The sequence below is a fragment of the Aquila chrysaetos genome, chromosome 20, assembly GCF_900496995.4.
Source record: "Aquila chrysaetos chrysaetos chromosome 20, bAquChr1.4, whole genome shotgun sequence".
Classification (NCBI taxonomy): domain Eukaryota; kingdom Metazoa; phylum Chordata; class Aves; order Accipitriformes; family Accipitridae; genus Aquila; species Aquila chrysaetos.
The window spans coordinates 9,447,015-9,472,242 of record NC_044023.1 but is presented as its reverse complement, the minus strand read 5'-3'; the positions used below and the strand labels follow the sequence as shown (position 1 = coordinate 9,472,242).

The window sequence follows — 25,228 nt, the reverse complement described above, 5'->3', positions numbered from 1 at the left end:
AGCTCCATACATGCACATGTGTTCCCTTGACTTGTTAATAAAAGCTATTCTGCCTTATTATAAAAGCTAACTCCACATTTTCTTCTCTGATTTTTTTCAGAAATAGGCTAAAAGCATAATAAAACATCTTCCATTTATTTTATTCTCTTCTCATCATTAATTAATGGAACAAATATATTATCATACTTAAAATACACTCTGAAACTGTGATTTTAATATACTTTATTGAAAAAAGTACACAGTTTTAAATTGTTTTCAATGGGACAAAGCAATGGTCACCTCTATCTACCAAGTCCTTTTTTGATGAATCATGACTACCATATGCCAAATTCACATCTGCATGACTTGCAAAGTAAAAAGATAAATCTTTTTTCAACATATCTTTAAGAATTTACATCACCAACAGTTTAAAATCATGAAATGCTGATGCTCTGACTATATTTCATGTCCTCTATGTTGCACCATTTCCCAGTTCACAGTTTATCCATGTATTAGCATGCCAATTGAACACATCAGTCAATGTCACCTTGAGAAAATCGCCAACAGCAGAGGAAGAAGAACAAGAGGAGGTTTAGCACTAAGGCCTGAGACACCACCACATTCTCTCGCATTTTCCTAAAGAAAAAAAAAAGGAAAATAAATACAAGCCATTACACTCAATTATGATACATGATTAATTACCAAACTACAGAGGCAGAAGAGGATTGGTACAACCAACAAAACCCATGAACTAAATAGACTCAGGAAGTAATACAGGTACACATTTTCATTTGAACAAGTTTAGACTGTAGACTGAAGGTGAGCATGATCAACAAGCATTACACAGTCCCCTCCATGCCATATTTTAGACCTCATTCTACATTGCATTACACCATCGAAGGCATGAAATAAAGTTACTCCAGAGTAAAACGGATGTCTATGAACATATGCTGTACAAGCCACTGTAATCACATCCCGGTCTCTGTCAGATCTCCGTGGCCCTATACAAATAAGAGTACTATGCAGAACACAGAGTAGTAAATATGCGTAGTGACCCCCTCCAAGCAATATTATGTGTAAACATAATAGCACAGTGCAGACTAATTTTGATAAATTCCAACTTACGTGAGAAAACAAATCCTGAACTATAGAGGAGCACAAAATAAAAAGTGTGGCAACTAAAAATCAAGTGATATATTTATGTGCAAACTATAGCATGACAGTTGAGATTCTGAAACTAGTTACTGAAAAAAACATTAACAGCACAAAGTTCCCAACCATGTCTAATGAGGAGTCTTGTGGTCAGTGCTTGAGCCAGAGTAGGTTCTCAGATATTCCTGGCTGCCAGTTTGTGCTCACATCCTACCATGTTCTCTTATATGATACAAAACAGTCTACAAAAGCAGCACGTTGAGACATTGTCTACAAAAGTACTAAAAAGATTTGCAGCACTTACAGTGTCACTCACTTCCCTTACTACTGTGTTCTGAGTGTTCAGGATATTTCCTGATGTTTCATCTTAGAAGATACTTTTCCTTTTTTTTTTTTTTTTTTTTTTTTTCTTTTAAGAAATAAAACATCTACCAGAGTCCAAAAGAAAGGAAAAGTAGATAGAAACTTACTTCAGGGTGAAATCCATGACAAGATTCTGGGCGTCGTCTTATCTTCTGAGATTTTAAACGTTCACATTTAAGGGATTCATTATGTACAAGGTAGTTAAGGAGAGATATTCTGAGCATTGCATTTTTATGTGAGTGTTTTGAAATGAATATAATGAAAATCTTTCAGCTCCTTCCTTCCCCTCCCTAAGAAACCGAAGGTGATATGTGTGGTCAACACAAAAAAAGGTAGAAGGTAATTCTACTGCTTTCTTCTCAGTGATCTGTAGTTTAGAGACTATCATTTGCACTTACACTGCTGACCTGTCTTTCCATAATAAGTCTGCAATAAAAGCACACTGCAGGCTACTTTTGATAAATTCCAACTTATGTGAGAAAACAAATCCTGAACTACAGAGGAGCACAAAATAAAATGTGGGACAACTAAAAATCAAGTGATATATTTATTTTACTACATTTTTATATTTTTGGAAAGCAGGATTCTGAAATATTTTTGGTACTCCAGTCCAACCCTAAAATAAAAGGTTATCTATATTTTAAGTTTTATAAGTTCCAATATCAGGAGCTCCATTCTTAAAAGGAAATCACATACTTAGGGCCTAATTTGAAAGGTGTTCAGCTATCTAAAGGTGACCATGACCTTATCATATTTAAAGATGCACATAAGTGTGTTTGCTTAATTTGTACTGGCTGTTCAAAAAAAAAAAAAAAAAAAAAAAAAATTGAATTCTCCTTGAAAATAAGTAAGTAAGAATGCATTCTCAGCTGGCTTAGTTTCAAACAGCCCCAGCACTTTATAATTGGTAACAATGCATTCTTAAGTCATGTTGCAAGTTTTACATAATAAGAATTTTTTCAACATTTGGATCTTGAATCTCCTTCTGACAACTTTGCAAATAAAAGGATATACCTTATTTCTATAGGTGCCATGGTAATTGGTGGGACAGAATCACAGAAGCATTCATTATCTACTACCACCATGAAGAGATTGCTGCTTGGGATTTGCTGGATAACAAAAGACCTGCAAATTAAAAAGAAATCAAATAATGGTGACATCATCTGTATTTCTGAGCAACAGGTTTTGTTAGGGCTTTTTGAACTTGTCAACAACGCCTGTATTATAGTCACAAATATCATTGACTTTATATATCATACTATATCTCCACACCTTGTAGAAGTAGAGGGCTTTGGACAATGCTTCCCTCAGTTCACAGAATATGGTTGTCCGTTCTGAGATGTACATGATCCCAAAAGTTTCACAAGTGAAGCAGAATGGATAGGCTTATACTGCCGACACATTAAAGCAAAGACTGAGACACAAGTGAATTACCAAGGAGTTTATCACATTTTTTTCTTTTTCAGATGTCAATCCTGAATCTCTCCTCTATTATGAATACCTAGCTATGTATTTATGATCTGGAATTTTTAAGTACACATGAAACCGATCTGCAAAAAATAACGAAGGTTCTTCTGCAGCCATGTAGTGATAACTCTCGGTCCCAAACTTTAGCCTCTACAATCACATTAGGGCCTTTATTCGCTCTGGCTCTTGCTTGAAGCAACATGAACTACTGGGAAAGATCTCAGCTTTCATCTGTCCTCTTGGGAGTCATTTTATTACTGAGCCAACAAAACAGAGATTAAGCCTCAAAATCTTCCTAAGCGAGGAGATTTATTTTAGAATAATGACGACTATATGGTACAAATATGGTGATAACTCAGCACCACATTCAAATTAAGACAAAGTAGGCAACTCAAAAGGAGAGTGAGAAATAAAGACATTACTTGTAAGAAGGAAAGCACCCAGGGGAGACCAGGGAAGGATCCTGTGGGCACTATTCAATGATCCACATAGTTACAATGAGTCAAACTCCTAAGCACGTACCAAAGAGAAAAGGGGGAGGAGGCAGAGCCAAATAGGCACTGTTTAGCCTTTTCTTTGAAATTCACACAACACAATGAAAGGCTTTATGGCTTATACCCGATTCTTGAAAATTTTTTAAAACAATCTGTCAGAATTTGTATATGGTATCAACAGAATATCTGCCATATCGAATATCATCGAAAAATGGCAATTCCAGGAATTAGGTGTTTTTCAATGCGGTATGCTGGTGAATGTACAGAACGTTAAGTGAGGGTTTGAGCACCAAGAAGATGTGGAGAGAAACATATTTTTCCTCAGACATCTTTATTTAAAATACATATTGTCTTACTAAAATAACTCCCTGCTTTTTCCAAAGATCACAGAAGATGAAATAGCGGAGGGGGCAGGGAATATTCAAACCTAGCTTCAGAAAAAAAAATTTGGAAAACTTACTATAAAAATGTTGCCAACGGAAAGATTAAACACTTTTCAGTATTTTTTAAACTTACTGAACCTCCATTAAAATTACACTTAGAGTGATCTGCAGTATGTTAGCTTTATGTTTATACATGAAATATACATTTATGGCATAATGTAAAAGGCTCAACTTTATAAATGTACCTACCAAACAGCTGGAGCATGTAGCAAGACTGACATCATTGTAACTGAGCATCTGTGGCTTTGTGGATTTGTGTGTGGGAGAAATGGGGCCAATAAAAGGAAAGGAGGGAAAACCTTTAACAGACAATAACAGCAAAACTGTACTGCATGAATTTCTCAAAACAGTTATGAATAAATCAAACCCTGAAGAATAGAAAAAAAAATTAATTTTATTCCCAGGAATTAGCAGTATTTGGATTTTGTGCAATCTGAAACTTATATGTATTGTGTCTTTAAAACTAGCTCAGAAAAGGACCTGAAGGGTAGAAAGTGTTGTAACAATTAACTGGATGCCAAATGATGAATTTCTCTTTTTGATGAGAAGGGAGTAATCACTCTTCTGTTGTACCTATGGTGTGCCTGACTCCAAGACCTTTTGTGACAGCCCCTTTTTTGTGGCCTCCCTGGTAAATACTGAAGCCTGTGAGAAAGCATGTACCATACAGCCAGGTTTAAAGGTGCCATTTCATGAAAGGTGGGTACATTTCCCATTTTATTTCTTCTTTCACCCACTTCTCTGAGGTGGCGTAAGGGCCGCACAGTATAGGCTATTGCTTCCCCAAAGAAGGGAGGGGGGGGGGGGGGCGGGGAGAAGTAAATAAAAATTTGGGAGCTTTTCCTATCACTTCACCTAGCTGGAATGAAAACAGAAAGCACTTCAACACAGAAGAAAGTTTCCACTACAGAACTATGATGCTGAGTAAATTCCTATATGGCTTCTCTGACAAAAAAAGTGAAAAACTACAAAGGTTTGTAGGAATTAAGTCCTACACTTACAGAAAATTTTGCTAGACCTGGGGAATGCAGTATATGCATGGATTGATGGAAATTATGAATTAAAGGAACTGCAAAGAGCAATATATTATGTCAAGTCAAAAAAACTTTCCTACTTTAGGAATTATATGGTAGATATCGACTAATTACACTGGTTCCGTTTACCAAATAGCGAATATTCTTACAAATCTACGGTCTGTTTATCTATTACAGATCTTTGTGAAGTGTCTAACCTTATGATGACTTCCACAGAACATGTGACTGTCATCTAAAAAAGATGTCATCCACAAAAAGATGAAAATTTTGGCTCACCACAGCTTTTGTTTCCACACTGCATAATAATATCTTGCAAAGTGGAACTAGCTTCTCATCCACCATACTAAAGGTAAATTAAAAAGAAAATGTTACCTTCCACCAGCAGTAAATGAATGTTTTCCCTTTCACAATTCTCAAACATAATCTTGAAGTTGTAAAGCCAAGTGCGTGTCCTCACCGGTCATTGACTTGTGAGGTCACAGGCAAAGGATTAACTTATCAACAAGTGAAGAGAGAGGATTGAAGACAGAGATCGAGTCGAGCAAATAATTAAGGGCAAAAAAAAAAAAATGTCCAGTTTAGCCTTCTTTTCTATTAATAGAATGTGCAGAAGCAAAGTATACTTCTCTCAGCTGCTGTAATTTAAGATCATTTGACAGTCATGAGGTATTCTTACCCTCACCAGATCAATGGCAAAGAAGTTTCTGCCAATCACAACCACTGCAGTTGCTCTGTGACTATTCAGATAATTCACGTGGCACTGCTTCACTGCTTCCATGCCCAAACTGGATAAAGCACACAATCATCCCAGCAGCAGGTCTTCTGTTTGAGTTCAGCTTTCAGTTTCCATGGTGACATGCGCATACATCTTTGAAATTCATTTTCAGTGAATGTTCATGCCAGTAAGTCTCAGGAGCTGAACATTCACAGAAAACAAAAGGTGCATATACACAGTGAGAACAAAGCCTTTCAAATACTGAAATATTCCACCAAAATGTTTCCCTGCGTATGCCAAGATTCAGTTGCAAGGGAGAAAATACTCTAGCAATGCTGAACAGCTTCCATGACTGCAGTGGGAAATAAGGAAAGTTGCTGACAAAGTAATGAAAATGGTCTTGTCTTTTAAGTGAGCTCCACTGTGAGTCTCTCAAGTTTATATTACAATAAGCATTTCTGAACACCTGCTGGCTTAGGCTGTCATTTGTGTCACTGGCAGTATGGGAGCCAACTCTCAGGGACAGAGTAAGGGTTTTTATTGAACTTTCTTGCTGGTTTAACAAACAAAAGAAAGTCTATGTTTAATATTTATGGAGAATGTTTCATGTTTAAATAGTAAAGCTTTTTTTGTGTTAAGTAATGTAAATCTTTTGATTTGAACCTTTTTCCTTTACACCAGTATCATCACCATCATTTGATAGTGACAGCACAGAAAAAGCCTTGCATATGTCTCCATATATAAAATGGAATAAACTGTTGGGGTTCCTGTTACGTTGAAGCCACTTTGAGTCAATAAGAGCTTTATTAACAATTTCTCCTCCATCTTTCATGCGCTGAGGAACTAGTTTGGTTTATTTGATGTGCAGGTTCAGAGACTTAAAACAGACCTGAACACAAACTGCTTCTTCACTTTGTGGGGAAGGTGAGAAAGGCAGACACTTAATACTTTGAAGGGGCAGAGAAAGGAGGAAGAAAATCTAGTCATGCCAAACTATTTTGTTAATGAAGAAAAAATAAGAATAGAGAGTAAATCTGCAAGAAACTCTGCATTTTGAGTCAGAGCGTTACACAAGACTTTTCTCATGTTGCACACACTTTATCTGTTTCTTTCTAACCTATTTCTGTATCAGCTGATATAAAAGCATCCACACAAATATTATACAAATTGATTTGGGAAAAGAAAAAACAGCTTCATGTTTTACTTAGAAATAGTAAATATTTGCTCAAAAATGCAAGTATTTATCTGTTGAAAATTAATTTATTATTGTGGAATGAAATAGGAAGACTTGGAATTCAAGTACTGCTGCATTCATAATCGTATTTGCTAAAGTTGTGCTTATGAAGGCATGATAAGAAAGCACACTTTTAATGTGTGTCTGGTGGCTAAATGACTCTTCCCACAGAGAACCAGTTCCTTCTCATTTCTTAAGATAGCCTAGAATATGGAAAGCATCATAACAGGACTGTAATACAACTCTTGGAGGGCAGTCACACCAGCTGCCTTTATGCATGTAACTCAGGTTCCTACATTAGAAGGGTAATCATCCCCAACTTTGAACAGAGTACATGCAGAGCCACAGACTATTCAAGGATAATTCAGAGCAGGAGCTTGGCTTCGGTGATCTGAATCATCCTCTGCAGGAGGGTCTTTCTCTCTCTTTAATGGCCGAATAGTGATCCTGCAGAGAAACGCATCCCGAACTGGGTGAAATGTGATGCCTAAAGCTAAGTGCAGACTACAACACCTGTTCTAAAAGAGCCAGCACACTACATTCAAACCTGGTTTTATTTTCCAGTTTGAATCTCTTCCTTTAGCTTGTATATATAAACATTTTCATACAGTTATATTATATTTTGATCATAATAATTTCTTCCACAGACTATGTTTTAAAAAAACAAAACCAACGAACCTAATTTCAAAAACGTCAGCTCTTTTTCTTATTACAAGAATTACTTTCTCCTGTAAGGAGGAATAATTAGAAGATGTACTCAGGGCAGTAGCAGAGTAGGGATTGAGCTGACACTACCCTTGCTGCACTGCCCTCTTTCCGCACCATGTGCTTCTTTCTCTTCTTTTCATCTTCCAGCCTCTGAACCTCTTGGGTGGCAAAGTATCAGTAAGGCAGCTGGGAGAGGGACAAACCTCCCTGGAAAGGAGGGAAATGTTGCAAGATGGGGGAAAGGGCAGGGATGTTGGGACAAGCAGTAAGAAAGGGACAGAGAGAAGGTGGTTATTAGTTGCTGCAGCAGGTGGCTTTGTTGTGGGGCCTCTGCAGTCTGTCCCCTTAGGGATTTCGGAGCATCTCCCGTATCGATGAAAACAGGCAGAGCAGTAGCAAGGCAGAGCTAGACCCTTTTTTGATTCCTGGCTGCTGTAGTCATGAGGCTCCTATATCTCCTGAAGGAAGACGACCAGTTTACTGGCCAACTTGAAAATCACACACTTCTCTAAGTCACTTATTTCCCTGCTTAATGCAGGTCATTGCTTCACTACAACTACCTGAATCACAAGGTGCAAAATCTGTATGTGGTAGGCTTAACATCTTGTCTCTGAGATGCTGCTGGTTTCAACTTTCCTTCCCTAACATAGCTGGATCCATAACAGGCAAAGCTAAGGTAATTCAATTTCAAACATGCAAGAGATGTGTCTTGTCCAGCTAAGCAAACCTAACCTTTAAGTTGTTTACTCTCTACTATTTGACTATAACCTCTGCTATTAAAGGAAATCAATATTACTGTTAAACAGCTTAGTCTGTATTTCCACGCAGGAGAGAGAACCCATTTCCTTGTCCACTGACGTTAAGTTTTGGACGGGATATAAACTGAAAACAGACCTGAGGTTTCTCTACTAATAAGCAGCCATTTACATAGCCCCAGACACACCCAATCGTAAGGAAACGTGTTGAATGCAGCATATTTTGTACAGGACCGAGGGTGGGCCAGACAGCCGTAGAGGGGATGCAGTCTCATTAGGCTGTTCAGACTAAGGATCCCAAATACCATCATTTATCGTTCACTTGCACTGAACTATTTTCCTTTTCCTGGCTTACAACCATGCTGCCATTAGCTGGTGGCCAGTGACACCGCTACACAACTTGTTTCAACAACAAAGAATGGTAATAAACCTCCTAATAGCCTTCAGAAATCTCTAATTTTCAGACCCATTTTTCCCTTCTTTCTTCAGACAGTTGCAAAGGTTGCAAAGTGTTTGAGGGAACAAAATGAATGACAAGCAGTGTAGAACTCTGAAGATACTTACAGGATAAGACTACACTAGAGGAACAAAAGTATTTAAAGAAAATATCTTCCCATTATCCTACAGAATGGGAGATATTTCTCTGTAATTTGAGGATGACTTAAGCACAGCACCAACATTAAAAGCAATTCAACTTGTTTAAAAACAATGCTGTGTGTTTCTAGTTAAAACTTAATTATTGTTTTCTCACAGAAATACTGCATCATTTTGCTTTGTTTTAAAACACGCTTGTTCATAAGTAACAGTTATTGAATTATATGGTATATATTACAAACAATATACTTTTTTTAATTTTACAGAAGTATGCTGCTATTAAATCTGTGCTCATGACAACAGATGCTATGCAGTAGAGTATGTGGTCATGATAAACACATGGTGTAGGTGGGATTTTAATCCTATAAACATGTAAATGGCTGTTCAGATTCATCTTTAATTTCATGTTCAGGAGCTTTAACAGCCTGATTCAAGGGGAAAAAAAAACAACAAACATATGGGTATTTTTCATTTGTTTCTGCAATGACCATAGGAACACTTTAATACTATTGTTTAATGTTATAGTGAATGACTACGGGACTTTCATTCAAATTATGACTAGAATAATATATCATTATTGCATTAGCATACGTCACTCCTGCACTTGCATAATCATATCATTCATTTTTAGGAGGCAACAGAAAAGATCTTTTAGCTACCAGTTGGTTTGCCCGTGTGGATGAATCCTACAAAGTATGGAAGAATTTCACTGCAAGGAGTTTGAACTGAAATAAACTGAGGGCAATATTTTCAAATTGGCAACCTAAACACGTGCACAAAGATGTGGAAAAGTAGTCTGAATTTCCATGGTACTCAACTCAGATAGCCCCCACTGGGCGCTCCGATGCTTGAGCATCTCTGTAAATTCAGCCATTCCCCTCCAGGCCTTTTAGTGTATTTTTTGAGTGCAAACCTGCGTTAATGAAGTTTGAGTAGTTTGGATTAAGATTAGTTGTTACTTTGGGATTACATTTCATATCTGTCAAATTCGATCTTTCCTATTTTTTGGAGAAAGAAAAAACATACCAGCACCAGGGTACAGTAAATGGAAAATATTGTGCACTCTGCACTCAAATATGTGTTACTCACATAACTGTTGGTTGCAAATGTTCAACCCTAATGGTCTGGAACAAACTTTAAGCATTCAGCTGAAGTGCAGATATCCGCTGTGCTGTTTCCCAACTCCTATCATGTGCTTTCCAGGCTGCTGGCTATATTTCCAACCCACATTTCTCTCACTTATCACATTTTTTAAATGAATGAATGAAATGTTTATATCACAGTCAAGTTGGGCTACTTGGGTTTTTTTCAGATAAATGATGATAGAGAATGGAATATCTTTAATGCAATTTATAAAAATAACATGTATGCCAATAACAACATTTCTGAGAGCTGGAGCAGTTAAAGTATATGAAAAAAAGCAGCTAGTGGTTCTCTTGTATAAAGAGAGACAGATAACCTCTCAGCCTCAGGCCTGTAACCTGACCCCATACTAGCAAAATATTGCTACCACGTATAGCCTGACTGACTGTAGCACAATTTGGTGTCAGTATAAACATACCTACTCAAAGCAAAGTTTAGAATCACGGATTCAAATGAACAATATCATCCTCACCATTCCTGGGTCTACCGAAGGCTTGCAACCCCTGAGAGCTGTGGCATGGTTGGCAACCACCTTGCTTCAGATAGGAAACCCAGAAGGGCCAGTTCTCTTTCATTATCAATCAGGGGATGCTTTCTCAAATAACTGATGCTCAGATAAGAGTCCCTTACCAACTGCATATTAGAAATGTTACAAACGTCCAAAAGCTTTGAGTGCCCAGACTTTAGGAGGAAAAAAAGTACTTTGTGTAATGAGGAATTTGACTGTGCTCCAAAGCTTTCTAGTCCAGCCACCCACCTTTATGAGGATGTAAGATAATGGAGAGTTTCAGATCACTAGGTTTAAAATGGACTGCAAAATTTTTGCAAAGAAACCAAGCTCAGAAATCCCACAAGCTTTAAATATGAGTCAAGGTTCATACCCCTGAACAAACCTGAGCTGAGACCGTGGCATAAGTGGGTCTCCATAGGCAGAGTGGTTACCTGATTCTGTGGTAAACTGCTCACAATGAACAACAGAGGAGATACCGTAATCGGCACAAAGCAAATCATATCAGAGGTCTCTTAAAGCTTGGACTTTGCTTTTTGATGCTGGCACCTGGTTAGCAGGACAATGATAGGGAGGTCAGAAAAGTTATCCAGACTGGAAAATGCAGTTCTACTATAGCATGTTAGCCAACGTGTGGTTTTTAGCAGAGTTTTTTTTAGCCCTACTTAAGTAGCTGCGGTTTGTATTGAGAGTTATCTCAGGTAATGTTTTTAAAATACTAGATGATCTCTAAGCTAGATTCTAAATATAATTTAGAGATTAAAAAGCCAGTTGATTTCCTCTGATTTAGGAAGGCTCACAAATATCACATGACATTGTAAAAGTAACTTTGGAATTGCATGAATCGGTAACTACTCTTCAGCTTTAGGTCCAGTCTAATCTACGAAGACGACATGGCTCTAGCAAAGAGCTACACAACGCAAACTGAAGTATAAAAAGCAGACATGATCAGGAGATTCACATTAAAAGTGTAATAAACCCTAGAACTAAAGTGCTTATCGGATGTGCCCACAGTGTGCTTTGCAAGGATGTTGTTAATTTAGTTCTGTAAACGTAAACTTTAGCAATGATTGAGAAGGCCACATCTGACAGAATTAAGTACACTGCATGTCGTCTTCTCCATAGCTAGTTAAAACTCTGTAATATTTTAGGTAATATATAAATGTTCCCTGCACTGCACTCAAATCTTAAGAGTCACACTGTTTTTCCAAGTTAAAGGCTACTAAATATCCATTAAGCTCTCAAATCCTTTATAAAGAGAAGTGCTACATGTACAGATGCCTAAGTCATGTTTGCATTGTTTTTCATCAGACTATAATATAATATGAACATATTATAAATTCAAATGAATTTCCTAGTATTAGCAATTCTTCACAAGTGTGCCTGGCTTTAAAAATTCACTGCAATGTTTCCCGATTTTAATGAGTTTTCCTTCTCCAAGCCATCTTTGATATATACATTACTACTCAGCTTTATATATTATGGCATTCATACAACTTTTTGAATCTCCTGTCATTACAAATATCCTTTCATTGTGTTGGCTACTATCTATCATTTGGTTAATATTTATTACTGCTTGTTTAAAATGTAAAATTATGTTAACTTTAAGTAGAGTAATATTTACATTTTATAGCAGTACTGAGCTTAACTATGAACTATGAATGGGTAGGGATCGCCACCTTCCCACGCAGAAGTTTTATTTATAAACTTCTCAAGCAATTCAGCTCTAGGCTTATTTGGAAGACATTTGGAAGACTCATTTGGGCAGTTAAGAGAGAGAGCACATCTCATCCTACTTGTCAGAAAAAAACCTACAGCAAAACTAATGACAACATTAATAGACTGAATTGCTAGGAAGCTGACCCATGTGTCTCCAAGATTTTACAGTACTTACAGATGGACCACATGGTCAGTGCTATGAAGTCTCCTAATAAAGAAGATGCACACATCTGCAAGAAAAGACCGCCATACATTTCCTCACCTTTCTCTTCCTTCTTTCTTCCTTCCTTCTTTCTCTTCCCCCTCTCTTTCAATATATATTCCTTGCCATTAAAAATGCCCTTTGAAAACGATTACTATGGTCAGAATTTTTTTTACATTAAATATACTTTTTCTCCATTGATCCATAGTGATTCTTTCATTCTCTAGCTTTTTTATGATGACTACAATGCCAAGCAAATTGAAAGAGAGAGACTGAATACAGATTTGCATGGTTTTGTCAACTAAATAAACAAACTCCAAGGTTTTGATTTTGGGGGGAACACTCTGGTAAGAAACTGAGATAATAATGAAAGACTATTTTCAATATAAGGTGGCATTCTGTGTATAAGCAGCTACAATACTCCTGAATTCAACAAGCAGACTAGAAAAGTTCTGAAACAAAAAAAGGAACATTGGAAATCCTTGTCTATTTAAAAACAAAGAACCCAAGCAAACAACAAAAAAATCCCAACCTTGAAAACTGTCCAAAGGATTGTTAAACTAATGACTCGCAGGCACAGGCCTGCCTGGTAACATATATGTCTTGCCCTATTATTTCATATACCTATTTTCTTAAATGAAAATAGTAATCTACAGTGTTTCCTGAACTGGTCATTTAAAATATACATTATCAAAGGGTAGAGTTAAATTACCCATACAGTGACTTTAAATTGCACCTGCATGACAAACATTATAATCACTGTTGCCTTTGGAGTGAAGAGGAAGTTACTCAGCATGCAAGCGGAGATGTGTGGGTAACACACAATATAGGATTTTAAACTAAGCATAAAGACCTTTAATAAACAATTCTAGCAGTTTAAATTGCATAATTTGATACTTTTTACAAGGAAAGAACAGGAAAAAAAGTATCTTTTGGGATCTTCTAGAGTTTTGGGGTTTTGGCTATGGTAAGTTTCTACCAATACAGCTGTTGCCGCAAATATAAAGACTTTAACACTCATAAGTATTCTGCAAGTCTGGAAGATCTGATTTTCAAAACGGAAGTGCAAGATGGCTACAGATTAAGATTTTGATCCTTGAGCCTTCAACAATTAACTACTGAGGTATGTGAAATACTTTCCCTTGAAGATACTCCTTGACTTCCATGCACACCTAAGCAAGCTCTCAGAAATGAAGATCTGTTCAACATTGCCAAGATCAGCAGTGAGCAGTTTGACTACAGCACACCTGTGACTCAACATGGGCACAGGTCAAAACCATTTCTGTGCATGGTATCACATGTGTACTTGGTATAGTTGCTGAAAAAGCAACCGTGCAAAACCATACAGTCTAAACAAAGTATGGTGAAATATAGAGAACATCGGTTTTCTTCAGGGTCCTGTAAGATGCATACAGTAAAATGAATACAACCCAAAATGTCTTCTAGAAGACTGACTATAATTTACTGCCCAAACTACACCAGGAAATCTACAGGGATATTCTGATGTACATAGATAGAGCTCCAAATGAGAAGAAATTGGCCCTTGATGCTTTGCTTGTTTTATGTGGCAAGCTGATTTGTTTAGGAGTAAACTAACTATATCTGAAAAGGCAAATGATTATTTATTTCATGGGAAATTGAACTGCATATTTATTTACACATTTTAAACACGATCAAGTACAGCAGTTTGGCAAGCTTCTGCTGAGAAAGAAATGCAGAAATATTTTAGCAAATGTTGGTATGTTGCAAGATTAAGCGTTTTTTGAAAACCATTACCATTTTAATGTCTTCAGATTGCACTATTCCTGACACTAATATACTCATGCCCTGAATAATCTGAATCTAATTTGTATTGTTATTTTATCTGTTACTGCCAAATAAGTGCATTCAGTGGACAAGTCTGAAATTTGCCATTATAAATCCACACGAAGGGTTCAGTGTCATCCTGAACTATAGTTCCACTGCCATTTACCTCCTTTTATTGACAATGAACGGCACTCAATGCCCAGTCTATAAGAAAGCAAAAGAAGACATTTGTTTTATTGATGATTTTCCTTAAATAATTGTCTGCTTACTAACACTCCAATGGGCCAAATATGTAATACATGGGATGGTGTTTAATCAAATAAGTAGTTCCTATCAATTTAACAGGCAATTTACATGTGATATACAGCAAAGTAAAGTGAACACTTACATTCATCTTGCATAATTAAAACACGCATTCAAGTCTTTCCCAGGGTTACGATGATTGTAGCTACATACTTCCTTGCTTCCCTAGTGAGAATATGGCTTTCTCATATTTACTTTTCTCTTTATTTTGTGTCTTAAGTCTGTGCACAAAGAATCAACTGGGAACAAAACAGTTTCTCTGGGTTTTTGGTGTTGACCTTGTGGACCCCTGAGTGCTACAATTAAAAGAGAAGGGGGCTTTGCTCCCTGGGTCATTGGAAGTAAGGCCAGATTTTTGATCTGCATCCAAGTCCAATATGTCATCACACATGAACAGGAGAGGTTGAAAGGGCAGATTTTTAAGCATTTGACTGTGCAACTGCTGCCTGATTTGTATACTCATATTTTTACAGTTGAACATGCAAATTTGGCAACTATGCACTCAAATGGTTCCTTGCAACTTCGAAATTTTAAAATATACACTAAAGGTATAAATAGTCAGATGAGTAAGATGCTGTGCCTACAGAAGAACTATACCCACATTCATAGCAGTCTGAGTTAATGCTGAAATTAATGGTATTTTCCTAAATGAAGTTAGATGAAAACATCGGAATTCTCATGCAAAAATGAAATTTGCAATTAGAGAAAACTTTTTTTGTTTGTTCTACAAACAGATGAGTGGATATACTAAAAAGATCAGGTAACTTTGGTCAAATATCAAAACAGGGACCATCCTTTCTAATTTATAACAACTTCATCTTTCTAAGGATGCTTTCCTTAGACATTTTTAGTGCTTTTTAAGTATCAGCAATTAAACTTTGCAATGGTGAGGTCACCAGAAGGCAAAAACTGGTAATGTAACCAGTGAGAATTGGTGAAGAACTTTGGTTGACACACTTACTTGTATTAAAAAGTGGCTAACACATTGGGGCAATACCTCATAAAACTGCAAGCAGCATTGAGATGCTTACATAGCCAAAGACTTCAAATTTAATGTCTAATCAAAAACACATCTCTGAGCAGCACAACACCTTTAAAACCCACACCAAGTGTGTTTGGCATTAGTGTAGTTCTGACTCAACAGAAAGAGTGCCATTTGACATTAATAAAGAAAAAATGTTTCTCTTTAGAAATTAACTATTTCTGACACTGAAGCTGCCATAGAACATTCAGCAGTCTATCACCTGAGTTTTCGGAAGTAATGCTTTTTTTTTTTTTTTTTTTAGCTTTTTGCTATAAAAGCGAATAGCTTACTGGAAAATATGAAAGCATTTCAGATTTTTAAAAAAATCCCAGTTCTTCCTCTCTTGTTGACAGTGCTTAGAAAATGTGGGTTGACTTGTTTTTGATTGCTGTTTGAATAACAGATTAATTTAATAATCATTGGGATATTGAATAACAAAAAATTATGGGATGGGACAGCCAAACTGTGACCCTAATGACATTCTTATGTTAATTCTTATTTTCTTTTAGGCTCCTGCTTTCTTAATAAAACCTATATTTTTGAAAATCGTTTTTAAACATTGCAAATTATCCCAAAGTAGCATTTATTTTTTGCTAGTGAGAGATAAGTTTACATATAGAGAGTGTATTTTATAGGTCTGTATACATCTAGTGCCTGAGTCAAAGTCCATTTTAGTGTATAGGTACCCTTCCGTTGATTGAATAAACTTTCAGAAATGGCTAAAAAGGTGAGCCAGCTATTTATGGAGTAATTAGCATGTAGTCCTTTCTGCTGTGTGATTTATTTGTGAGGATACTTTGATTTAAATCCAAGCACCCATGATTAAAAATTACGATTGGAAACATTTATAAGAACAAGGTTTATTTTTCGTAACTACAGTTGGTAAGTGTTCCCCTTGGTAACTGTGAAGTGTGGAGTATTTCTGTAAGACCAGTAACAGCACACCCAGGATGCAATAAGACTGAGCCTCTGACTCTCACTCTGTGACCTTGTTCACTATGACTGTGACTTTGTTAGCAATAACGCAGTATTTGTGCTCCAAAATGTCCTATCTAAGTAACATTATATGGTTTCAATTAACCTCAGTCATCATTTTTACTTCTACTAAGTGACTGCTTTTAGCCTCCTTTTTCATACAAGGGATCTATAGTAGTACCTGACTGACACTGTAGGAACAAAAGACAGTGACTTGAATAAGTAACCTGTGACACGAACTTTCTTGCAGCAGAGTATTTGCGCAACTTTTGTTGCAAACCAGTTCACAATATATTGAGTTTTCCAGTGTCTTTCAAATAGGTTTGCAGTATTAGAGTGGGTGTATATTCAGCTAAATATTTACAAATACCTTCTCCTATTTGTAATCAAGACTTGCAAGTATATATCACAAACAGATTAATCTATAACACGATCCAAGGAGAATGCAGAAAATAATCCCACTGACTCAAATGGATCTGAATCGAGAGCCTAGTATGCAACAGATGCTGTGCAGATTAACCATTGAACACAGAGTCAGTTCAAGACTCACTGTATATAAGGTTGAACCCTAATTTTGACTGATTGAGCCCATCATTCTTGAATTACAAGTATTAAGCAATACACTTGCTTGTAAAAATATTTATTGGTATTGAGGCCATGAAACAGAAAACTAGGTCAGAAGATGTAGGTCTACAAAGAACTTTGGGTCAAATTCCTTAGCTGTTCTGCGGGAGAGTGTCCTGGGTTATAACAGAAATATTTGGAATCCAATACAGTCTGCAATCTTAGATGCAATTTGTAGATTGTTAATGACAGTGGGTAAACGGTATAACGAAGAACTTTCCCATGAGAATCTAATAGTTCTTCTGGATTATTTCTTTAGGTTTTGCCATTGCTTGTGGAGAAAAATAATGGGTGCCTTGAGATCAGTTTGTAACTTACAGGGTTTTCTTTTATTTTTTTGTTCCACTGTGGAACACAAAATGTTTTTCTATGAAAAAGATCTTAGCGCATTATTTTTGAAATACTATAATTTTCACTAAACTCAGTTTCCAGCTCAGTGCTGTCCAAGTATTGCAGAATTGTGTTATTTTTGAAAGTTATTTCCTTTGACCTGAAGTTACTTTAGAAGACAGACTGAAATCTGCATTCCTTTGAGAAAACCTGGTCCTCTTAAATTAATCTTCTTTTCATGGAATCATGTCTGTTTGCAATATTTAAACAGAATCATAGAATGGTTTGGGTTGGAAGGGACCTTCAAGATCAGCTAGTTCCAACCCCCCTGCCATGGGCAGGGACACCTTCCACTAGACCAGGTTGCTTAAAGCCCCATCCAACCTGGCCTTGAACACTGCCAGGATGTATGGTAATTTGTGGCACAACTTCTCAGTAAACTTCTGCTAAATGATCACAAAATAAGGCTGCTTGAATTCTACAATGCTGGCATGAAGCACTCATAGCAGTGTAACATACATTGTATTTGATATGTCAAGTGGAAAAATCACAGCTTGATTTTGTTGAGTTTGTACTTTTCAGGCAGTGGGACCTATTGTTACACTTAAAGGGTTCCCTAGGATCAATTTACAAAGCACTTTCATACTTCTATCCCACAAAGCCATATAAAACCAATTATTCATACTAGACATTAATAATTTCCTTACAACTAAAAGTTGGTCAGCAGCAAATTAGAAGTGAATATTAGTACTTAAAATATATCTCCAGTGTACTTACTCCTAATTCCTATTTTAAAATAATGAAGATATTGAGGAGAAAATTTAGGAGCAAGTCCAGAAGCACACCTATTGACTTCAAAGTGAAGAAGTTTTCACATTTATTTGCTAATTGCATATTGATTTAGTCTAGAAAGGGAGAGTTGTAACAATTTTTGTTTAACTTATAAATTCTTCCTGACACTTATATTGATAGACAAATTATTGCTGTTAATACTAATCTCCTTTGCGATGATGACCTCTCAGCATAAAGGAAATCCAATTAAGAGACTTACTGAAGTACAGAAATTTGCATAAACAATACCTATGCAATTCTTCCATTAAAATGTACCATAACTACAGTAAAAATGTCACTGCACATAGGCACTAAATGCAGAAAAAAGACATTTTCAGTATGAAGGAGGAAAGCTAGACTGAAGTCTTTCTCTTCTTTTAACCCTATGAGGGACAACTTTACAGTAGCACTGGTAGAACTGACAAGGTTGCAGCACTGACATGTGAGATTTGTTACTATTAACTCAGCTTCCCAGCACTGAAAGTTTGGAGGATAGATTTAATCTTCTCCCACTCTTTCAGCCTAGCAATTCTAAGAAGGAAACACTGTTTGGCATTCAAGTAAAACACCCAGATCTCACTGTACCACAGGGGAACGTCTAACCTATCCAGCAGGGCTTCAATCCTGGATAGGAGAGCACAAACCTTTTTCTATCTAAGTCTTTACAGAATATGCCCTTAGAATGCTGCCTGTGTCCAGGAAAAGTCTTAAAACATTCACTATTCTTTGAAATTAGTATAAGCCTCTACTGGTTTTACATTTTTTGGTAGAAAATAATAGGCACTGCTTTAATTTAAGAGTATCAAACTTTTAAATGACCCCTGTAATAAGAGAAATGACACCCTGACAGAGGTCATTATATAAGATAAAACATAACAGACTTGTACGTTCTTCAACATAACCTTGAATAATTCAGTTTTATTGCTTTGTCACAAACAGTTGTATAAAAAAAATTGAAAGGGCTTACTTGAAACAGTCATCGCAAGCAATATTCCCCGTGGTCTCCTTTATAGTGCGTTCGGAAACAAAAGCTGGATATTCAGTATCACAGGGCTCTAGGGTTTGTTTCAACCTCTGCGCTATAGGCACAGGAAAAAATATCTTGATGTTAACATGGGAAGAACAGCACACAAAATTCTGAACAACATGAGATGCTGTATTACAGAGCTCACAGAGAATGGAAATGTTACTCAGCTTCTGCCACCCTGTGAGATTTCCTAGGCAGTGCATAACACTATTTTTTCAATTAAAAAAAAAAAAAAAGTTTATCCATGGAATGTAATTTTGTAAGACATAACTGTTAAAGTAGTTATTCATGGTTTAGCCATTACCAACCTACTTTATATTTACTCACAAGCTTTTATTCTTTCTCTGTAGATTCAAGATGGACTTACTGTTATTTTTATTTCAGTGATGCTGTGCATCACTAACTATTATGTATGGGGGTTTATATTTATTTGATATCTAAAATGTGGTACATTTTACTGAAGCCAAAACACTTTTTCAGATTAGAGCTTGGGAATCAGTTAGAATAACTCTGTGGGTGGGGGGCAGAAGCAGTACTTTGCCCAGAACCAATGCTTGTTATCTGCTTCCAAAAATAGTAATAATTAAGACTCCGTAACACTTTTAATCTGAAGCCCTTGCAGTACAAGGGAAAAGAAAGTGTCGTGCTCTACATCTTAAAGACTGGGAAATTGAGGTATCAGGAAGCAGTGAGACTGGTTCAAGGTCAAACTACAGGACAGCAGCAAAGCTGGGAACTGAAGGCACCTCTTCTGACTCTCACGCTGATGTATCTGTTGGACAATGTCCCTCCCTCATTCCCTTTCTTTTTCCTCCCTACCCCTTCATTCTTCCTTAACACAGAGATAGACTTGCACATCAGCACAAATGTTAAGCCTATCTTAAACTAATTGCTAAGTGAGAAAACAAGACAAGGTATGACAAAAATAGATTACACTAAACAGGCTCTCGGACTTGACAGATCTTCCATTCAAGATAATCTGTTTCAGAGTCCATGGTGTATCTACTGCGCAGTGCCAGGGGAATGACCAAAACTGCATTTGCAATCATGCGCTAGGACATGCATTTCTGAACCATTCATAATTTTTGTATATAATTAAAAAAATATTCCCCCAAATGCACAGATCTCAAGGGAGATACTAAAGTTGGTCAGAAAAGTTTTGTTATCTCTCATGTTTTCACTATGGTTGTGACATATTCAACAATTTAGCATTTTTTTAAAAATTGTCTGACTAGCTCTACTGCACCTTCTCCCTTTCGCTTCTGTTCTCTTTATCTGTTGCCAAGAATGACTGAAATTTATCACCTGTATTTTGGGTCTACCCTCACTTCTATCAGCATATGGCTTGTGTAACAAAGAGACTGCCAAAGATCCATGTCTCAGATTTCCAGCACCTCGTCAGAGTGCAGAAGGGGATGGGGTTGCCCAAGGTTTAGGGCATCAGTTTCTTCCCGCTCATTTACAAAAGCGATTGAGATTACAAGATATTGTGCGGAAGTATTTTTCATACTAGGGTTTGGTAAATTGGCAGGTGTGGGGACCCTCTCGGATCTTGGTAATATGAGATGCTCTATTAACGTCACAATTTGAGCAGGAAACAATTTCCCCATTAGAGGAATTGATCTTCTTCTGAGCTTTGTTAAGCATTGTTAACTAAAAAAAAGTGCAAGTTCATTAGTTTTAATTTCATGAAGTGCAGTCTTAATTATTACAACTCTTAGTGGCAATGTAGCACCTTTACAGAAGAACATACCTAAGCATGTGCTTGTCTCTCCTGCTGACTTCTGTCTTGTGAAATCTCTCTTGCTTTTGCTTTACTAACACACGTTGGTTTCCAAACAACTATCACTTCCTACCTAACCAAATTTGAACTGGGCAAGCAGTACCATAAAAATGACGACATTCCAATGAGCATGATGAGGGGGTATTTTCAGTACTCTTACTCATCAAAGAAATGGAGCCAGTGAACTGTGTAGTTAAAACTTCACTTTCAACTAAAACATGAATGAAAATTCCTCAATCATGCTTGTCTGTCAAAATGCTGTAATGATAGTTTTGTCTTTAAGAAAAGAAAGGTTGCAAGTTATTAATGCCTATCTTCTGTAGTTAGTACATGCTTAAAATACAAAACAGACGTTAATTTTCATAAGATGAAGAGGGATGCTCTCTTTAAAGGATATTTTCCCTAACATACAATGCAAGTGCCATTGGATGTTTCATGTCAGGATATATTAAGGCACATTTGTACAGTACGCTTGAAAAAACATCCAAAAAAGTTACCCATTTCCTACAGTGGCTGCTTTGCGCTGCTCTGCAAACACCAAGGACTAAGACTGGCATACCCGCCATTCTTCTTCACATATAAGGAGCAGGTTTGCATTTTCTGGGTCTAGCACAGCAAACCCTACTGTCCTTCACAGCCATCAGCATAAAAGACATTTTTCATCATGTTTGGGGAAGTCACTGGAAAGTTAGTCTTGGTTTTTAGAAGACCTGTCTAGGCACTGCTGGTTGCAAAGCAGCCCCAAAAGCAAACAGTGTCCAGCTGCTTCTCATGAAGCTCTATTTGTGCGTGTGCATCCAATCTACATCGGGCTCATTGTTCGTGTACCAGAAGAATTGGCTTCAGTGTTGCAATGCAGCGTACAGTTTACATCAGCGTGGGAAAGGCTACACTAAGTTCGTGCACCTACATTTCCAGAAGGCTCTTACCAAATCTTCCCCTCCAGCAGACACCCGTCTCGGCCTCCCCTTCCCCCTACACAGCATTTCCAACACGTGAGGCAGCAGCCTGACACGGGCTCTGCCATTTTCTGCCGTACTTTCCGGTTGCCCCAGCATAGATCTTTCTGCTAGAAGAGCTCCAGCATCTCATTGCTACAGGGGATGCTGGAATATTCCAGGGCACCAGTATGTTCCATTTTCCCCTACACCTTAACTTCAGACAGGATATTATTTTGGCATAAAGACAGCCTAGTATCCAGGCAATTCAACTATAAACCGAAGCCCAAAGGAACAATTTTATCCCCTGCTTTGCTAAGGAATATGCAAATCTGCACATATGAGGCTGAAGAATTCCGTTTAAATCATTATACCAATAAATGGCATGCAGCATAATTTGCCTATGAAATAGCCAACTGAAGAGCACTGCTCTTGTAAATTAGCCCTTTACTTTTGAGCAACACTTCTGAAATGCCGTAAAAGGTCTGCTAAAATGTAAAAGACAGTTGACATTGAAAACTTCCAGTTCTTATGGGAACTGTTAAAATTTCATTATTACAAATGAAGCCTCCACATTTTTAAAAATTATTTTGAGTAAATTGAATTTTAATTCAATTATTTTATTACTTTTAAATGTCTATTTTGAATGGAATGATAAAACAAAATACCATTTTAACCAGTCTTGTTTAAAAATAAAAGAATAAAATTTACTATCTTAAGCCTTAAAAATTATTTCATATGAAATTCTATTGAGATGACTATGTTCCTGTGGACTTTTGTTGAAATGGCATTTTGCAGCACAATAACCCCCCTACATATTACAGCAGCTCTAGAAAAAAAGTAGTCTAAGCAGAAAAAGGCTAGTGTAATTGCTTTATTCACACAGACTGTTTTGGAATGAAGGGAAATGTTTTTAAAAAACATATTTAATCATTATCTATTATTTTAACTTTTTCATTATAGTAGCATACTGTATTCCTAGAGTACACACAAACACTTTGTGGTTATTCATAGAAGATCTTCATTCTCTTGTGTTTTAAGAAACATTAACAAAGAAGAGGATGCTGACATGGGAGACAAACTATTGTTATCAGATGTCTATTATTTAATCTAAAACATTTTATGTACATCCGAATTTCTAAAATCCAATTTAATCTAGACATTCTGCCATTATGGCCAGGAAAAAAAAATTACACTTACCTTTTGCTGTTAGATCAGAGTGCCACCAACTGCATAGATTAAATTCCACAAGGAACCTAGAGAAATTATTAGAGTTTTCATATTTATCCCACAGAATGTTTTCAAAACACTAAACTGGCAGTAGTTTGATACCATTAATCCTGTTTTAAATAAAAGCTAACACAGAATTGAAATTCATGTTACTAGCACAACTCTGGGTTTATCAACTACTGCTATTCTCATATTTTCACTGGGTTGTATTTTACTGCTGAGAATTTATTCCAAAAATAACCCCATTGATAAATCATAGATTTACTTATTATTAATTTATTGATCTTATTTGAAGTTTCCATTAAAATTCTCAGTGCATGGCAGCATACAGTATTTTTACTGCTGAACATTATTGAACATTATTTCTTCATGATGGAGGTATTTTGACTGTCTAGTAAAATAATATAGGATTATAACTGTCCTGGCTACAGTACAGGAGCACACATAAAATACATTCTTATATTAATTGTGGGACTAAAATAATAAAACTATTTTATTTCTAGGAGCAGAAAAGATTGATTAACCAGTGTCTTATCAACTCTAACTAGCTGTGTAGAGAATGCATTTTCCCACTAAAATATACTGCAATTTCCTTTGAAGAAGGGACTGAAATGTCAGTCTATCAGATACTGTAAGTGTAAAGAATGTGAAACCAATATCTAGTTTATCATATGGACATGAAACTACAATACTTATAAACACAGAAAGTTTCTTGAAATTTTTGAAGCTGTTATATGCTAACATCAAAGTCTCAAAGTCTCATTTTAACATGATTTCTTTCCCTGATATTTACTTTGAAAGCTGCATTTGAGATCAATCTCTGCCCTCTGGCAATAGCCATTCAGTTAATTCTCCTTAACTCTTATTCCAAACTTTGATGAAAGCTCATACGATTTACAATTAAAACAAAATTACTACAAGAAAAAATTAGTTCTATTGCAATGAAGATAAAATTCCCTTAAATCTGCAACTCTGCTCTCTGATACGAACAATAATAAAACATAGAAGTTAATAACACAAGACACATTTTAAGGCTTCCTCTTCTCCATATGATATTTCTCTGTGATTTCTTAGGCAATCTCTCTTAAAGGCAAAGTTCATTATGTATTAACTGGAAATGTTAGAAGAATTAGGCAAGGTAAAAACATTCAGCAACATCCAGAGTACACCTTCTCTGGCATATACTCTAAAAGGTCCATCCTACAGAAATTCATGAAGTGACAAACAATACAGTGAATCACTATAACAGTTTGCTCTATTGACAACAGCCCACCCAAGCAGCATTACAAACAGCCAGACACTTATGTAAAATTTAACAGTAACCACAATAATAAATTTGGTTTGTATATTGCGAACTGCTAGACTTACTGAGCAAAGACATACGGATATAAGTGAAGACCATGAATAATGTAATAAAAGTGCAACTGTGCATTCATATAGCCAAAATTTTCTCAGATTTTAACAACGCAAAATTGGAAAGCAAAAAATTGTCAAATATTACTATATTTAAAATCATTTAATAAAAGCAGCACAACGTATGTAAAAGGCAAAAAGTACAAATATTCATTAAGTATTCAAAAGTACAAAAATTCAGCAATTCATACAAATATCGATGAAGTTCTTGATAAAATTTACTTACAAGACAAGCTCAGTCATAATCCATTTTACTGCAGCAAAGAAGGCATTATAAGGCTGAAGAGAAGCAACTCATTTAATAAAAAGGCAAAACATGCAGTATTTATATCTTAACTGAATTCTTCATGTAAAGACAATGTTATAGATATTCAAATGCATGGGTAGCATGAGAAAAAGAGCAATAACTTTTTCTTATGAAGGAGGAAATATTA

At 36.3% G+C, this 25,228-nt stretch overlaps 1 protein-coding gene across 5 annotated transcripts in view; it reads right to left on the bottom strand.

Moving 5' to 3' along the window:
* Window positions 1–205: 205 nt before the first annotated feature.
* The window catches only part of CACNA2D3 (calcium voltage-gated channel auxiliary subunit alpha2delta 3), a 481,763-nt gene continuing 456,740 nt past the window's right edge, over window positions 206–25,228 (bottom strand). For 2 of the 5 annotated variants that reach the window (XM_030043853.2, XM_030043852.2), the window contains 6 exons: window positions 25,021–25,073; window positions 23,352–23,407; window positions 19,371–19,482; window positions 2,507–2,619; window positions 1,602–1,684; window positions 206–615 (listed from right to left, as the gene is read on the bottom strand). In XM_030043853.2, the coding sequence (XP_029899713.1) occupies window positions 523–615; window positions 1,602–1,684; window positions 2,507–2,619; window positions 19,371–19,482; window positions 23,352–23,407; window positions 25,021–25,073 (510 nt within the window). In that variant the 3' untranslated portion in view covers window positions 206–522. Of the gene's footprint in view, window positions 616–1,601; window positions 1,685–2,506; window positions 2,620–19,370; window positions 19,483–23,351; window positions 23,408–25,020; window positions 25,074–25,228 lie in introns of those variants that run through there. The other 3 variants (XM_030043854.2, XR_003927719.1, XR_003927720.1) reach the window with 3 other exon arrangements.